Source organism: Amborella trichopoda, chromosome 8 (assembly GCF_054954075.1).
Source record: "Amborella trichopoda isolate Santa Cruz 75 chromosome 8, AtrichopodaSantaCruz75HAP2 v2.0, whole genome shotgun sequence".
In the NCBI taxonomy this organism is placed as follows: Eukaryota; Viridiplantae; Streptophyta; class Magnoliopsida; order Amborellales; family Amborellaceae; genus Amborella; species Amborella trichopoda.
Genome location: NC_142343.1, coordinates 17,990,822 through 17,993,744, shown reverse-complemented (window position 1 = coordinate 17,993,744; position 2,923 = coordinate 17,990,822). Strand labels below are relative to the sequence as shown.

At 45.0% G+C, this 2,923-nt stretch overlaps 1 protein-coding gene across 1 annotated transcript; it reads left to right on the top strand.

Moving 5' to 3' along the window:
* Positions 1-1,291: 1,291 nt before the first annotated feature.
* Positions 1,292-2,113, top strand: LOC105421126 (uncharacterized). Its single transcript, XM_011627358.1, has one exon. It carries the CDS (start codon positions 1,292-1,294, stop codon positions 2,111-2,113), a length of 822 nt encoding a protein of 273 aa, XP_011625660.1.
* The last annotated feature ends 810 nt before the right edge of the window (positions 2,114-2,923 follow it).

The following is a 2,923-nucleotide window of genomic DNA, read 5'->3' as shown; positions in this document are numbered from 1 at the left end:
AAGAGCTTACAAGGCCTCAGCCTATAAAAGACCCCAAAGCGAGCTGGGGATGTGTGCGTGAGTAATGATATTACGAAGTGGGACCTCCACTTGTCATTATCCCCCCTGCTGAATGATGGTAGAAGTCCCAAGTTTCAGGGTTAGCTTGACCTGATCAATGTGACTTCTACTTCGAGAGTAATTTGTTTTGTTCTGCTTATCTAGATTCGTCTGTTCTATTTATTTTAATTCGGTATTCTATGTGAACATCTGATTGTATCTGTACTATAAAGATTGAATCTTACCATCGTTATACAGCATTCATATATACTCTGATGTGTGACCATACTCTATGAGACAAATGTGATTTCTGACAAACCATGGACATGTTATTACGTATTTACTAATAGTCAGGTATGTAAGGGTAGTGATCTACTTACTGAGCCTATTGCTCACTCCATTTATTTCATCTGTGTGGAGAATTAGTGCCCGATTGCGTGTGGCGAGCAGCGAACCAATGATAGCAATTGTTCATAGTTCAAACTGATTTAGGATTTTTCTTCTTGGCATTGTAGGCGCCGGGTGGCATTCCCACGTATTATTCTTTTTGATGTAATATTTTGAGATGAATGTTAAGCTTGTAAGCCTCAAACCTTATTGTAAAGACTTTGTAGATGAAAGAAGTTAATGGTTTAAATTTATTCAGTTTCTACCGCTTGATAGATGAGTTTTTTCTTCTTATCGTGGTTTGCTTGATTTCTTCACTTTTAATATGTGTTGATGCCACTCCCACCTGAGTAACGTACGCGACCTCCGGTCATGATCTCGCACTCTATTGCCCTCCAGAGGGGTCAGGGGGCGGGGTCGTGACAAGGATTCTTGGCTTAGAGTCTTAGATTAGCCCATTGGGTGACTAGCGTCTGGGTGTTCCTGTTTTAAGTTAAGATGTCGAGGGCTCGCGCTAACAATTCTAGTGCGATTAATGGGAGTACCACAATTCTAGTGCGATTAATGGGAGTACCAAGGTTTTCGGGGAATTCTTTATGATGCTGGGGCCATGACTCGAGTCATGAAGGATTGTATGCCAGCCCTGGTTGTTCTTGCCCCAGGTCATGTAGATGATGGAATAGTTGAAAGGTTTAAGAGATATGTACCACCAGCATTCTCAAGGCAAGGAGGGGCAGAAAAGGCTACTAGATGGAGGAGGCAAGTAGAGAAGATCTTTGAGGTCTTACAATGCTTTGATGAGCAAAAAGTAAGATTGGGTGCCTTCATGCTAGAAGGGGATGTCGAGCATTGGTGAAATTCAGTAATGCAGTCCAAGATGATGTCAGGGACTACGGCCACATGGGAGAATTTCCTTGTGGAATTTGATAAGAAGTACTTCCCCAACTTCGTCCAAGAAGGGAAGGAAGTAGAATTCATCCAGCTGCAACAAGGGACGATGTCGATAGAGCAGTGCATAGCCAAGTTTGAGGAACTTTTTTGGTATGCGCCGCATATTATCAACACAGAGGCTCGCAAGGCGAGAAAATTTGAGAGGGGCCTCAGACCAAATATCTGGGGGAGAGTGATATCAGCCAATCTTAAGGTGTTCTCTCCATTGATGGACCTAGCAATGAAGATCGAGAAGGATTGTGAGAAGCACCAGCTAAGGAAGGAAGGGAAAGTAAGGCACCCACCATCTGAAAATTTTGGGAGGAAGGCTCGACCACCGCCAAAGAGAGACTTTAGGGGAAAGACTAAGCAGGGCAATGTGAAGACCCATAAGACTTTCCTGAGTGATGTGAGGGAGAACCAACGCCCGACATGCTCGTATTGTGGGATGCGCAACCACTCTATAGTTGAATGCTACAAGAACACAAGAGCGTGTTTCGGGTGTGGCAATCCTGACCACATGATAAAGGCCCGCCCTATGATGAAGCCGAAGAACAAACTGAAGACTCAGGGTCGGGTTTTCGCACGCATGGAGCAAGAGGCTAAGGCTTTTACCTTAGTAATCCGAGGTATACTCTTTGTTTGTGATAAAGAAGCTAGAATTCTGATAAACCTTGGTTCTTCTCATGCTTTTGTTGCACCTCATTTTGCATGTCATCTAAATGTTGAACCTTCACCTCTTGACTATACTTTATAAGTGTGCACGCCTATGGGGAACTTTATGGTGATTGATACTGTGTACAAACAGTGTGGGGTTTTACTTGAGGGGTGTGTCCTGCCTATAGACTTGATAGTCTCAGATATTCAGGACTTTGATGTTATTTTGGTCATGAACTGGTTGTCCATGCACCATGTCACCCTTGACTGTTATAATAAAAATGTGACCTTTAGACACCCAACCAGTCAGAGTTACACTTTGTTGGTTTCAAAGATGCTTCCTGTATACCCTTTATTTCAGCCCTTCGGGCTCATCATCTTTTGGCTAGAGGAGGCGTCGTGTACTTAGCTATTGGTTGGGTGCCTCGATCTGACCTTGGGTCTCGAGGTGAAGACCCTAACTACGAAGATCTGGACGTGTGGTGGCTAGGGTCCTGAGATCGTTCTCTCGGAAACCTCGACTCATAGGGGATACGCGTGCACTATGTAAGCAAGGTACCAACTAGTGAGAAAGGAATTAAGGTCATGAGGCAAGACTTACCTCACGATGGGTCCATGACACACTCGGGCTGCTCGTATATGCGTCATCTTAGATCACGAAGAAAGCCCCCCAAGCCTGAGACTGGTTCGAACTCGACTCCCTTGACCTCCTTTCTTCCTTCTTGCAAGATCACACACAAGTTCAGAAAACCCCCAGCTTATCATCAGGTGAGTACACACACATGTGTGGTTAGGTGCCTCGATCTCGCCCTCCAGATCCAGATGATCTAATGGCACGCGTCTCGGGTCTTGGGGGAACCCGAGACTTTAAGATCGCTCTCTCAAGAACCTCGCTCAGGAGCGAGGGTAG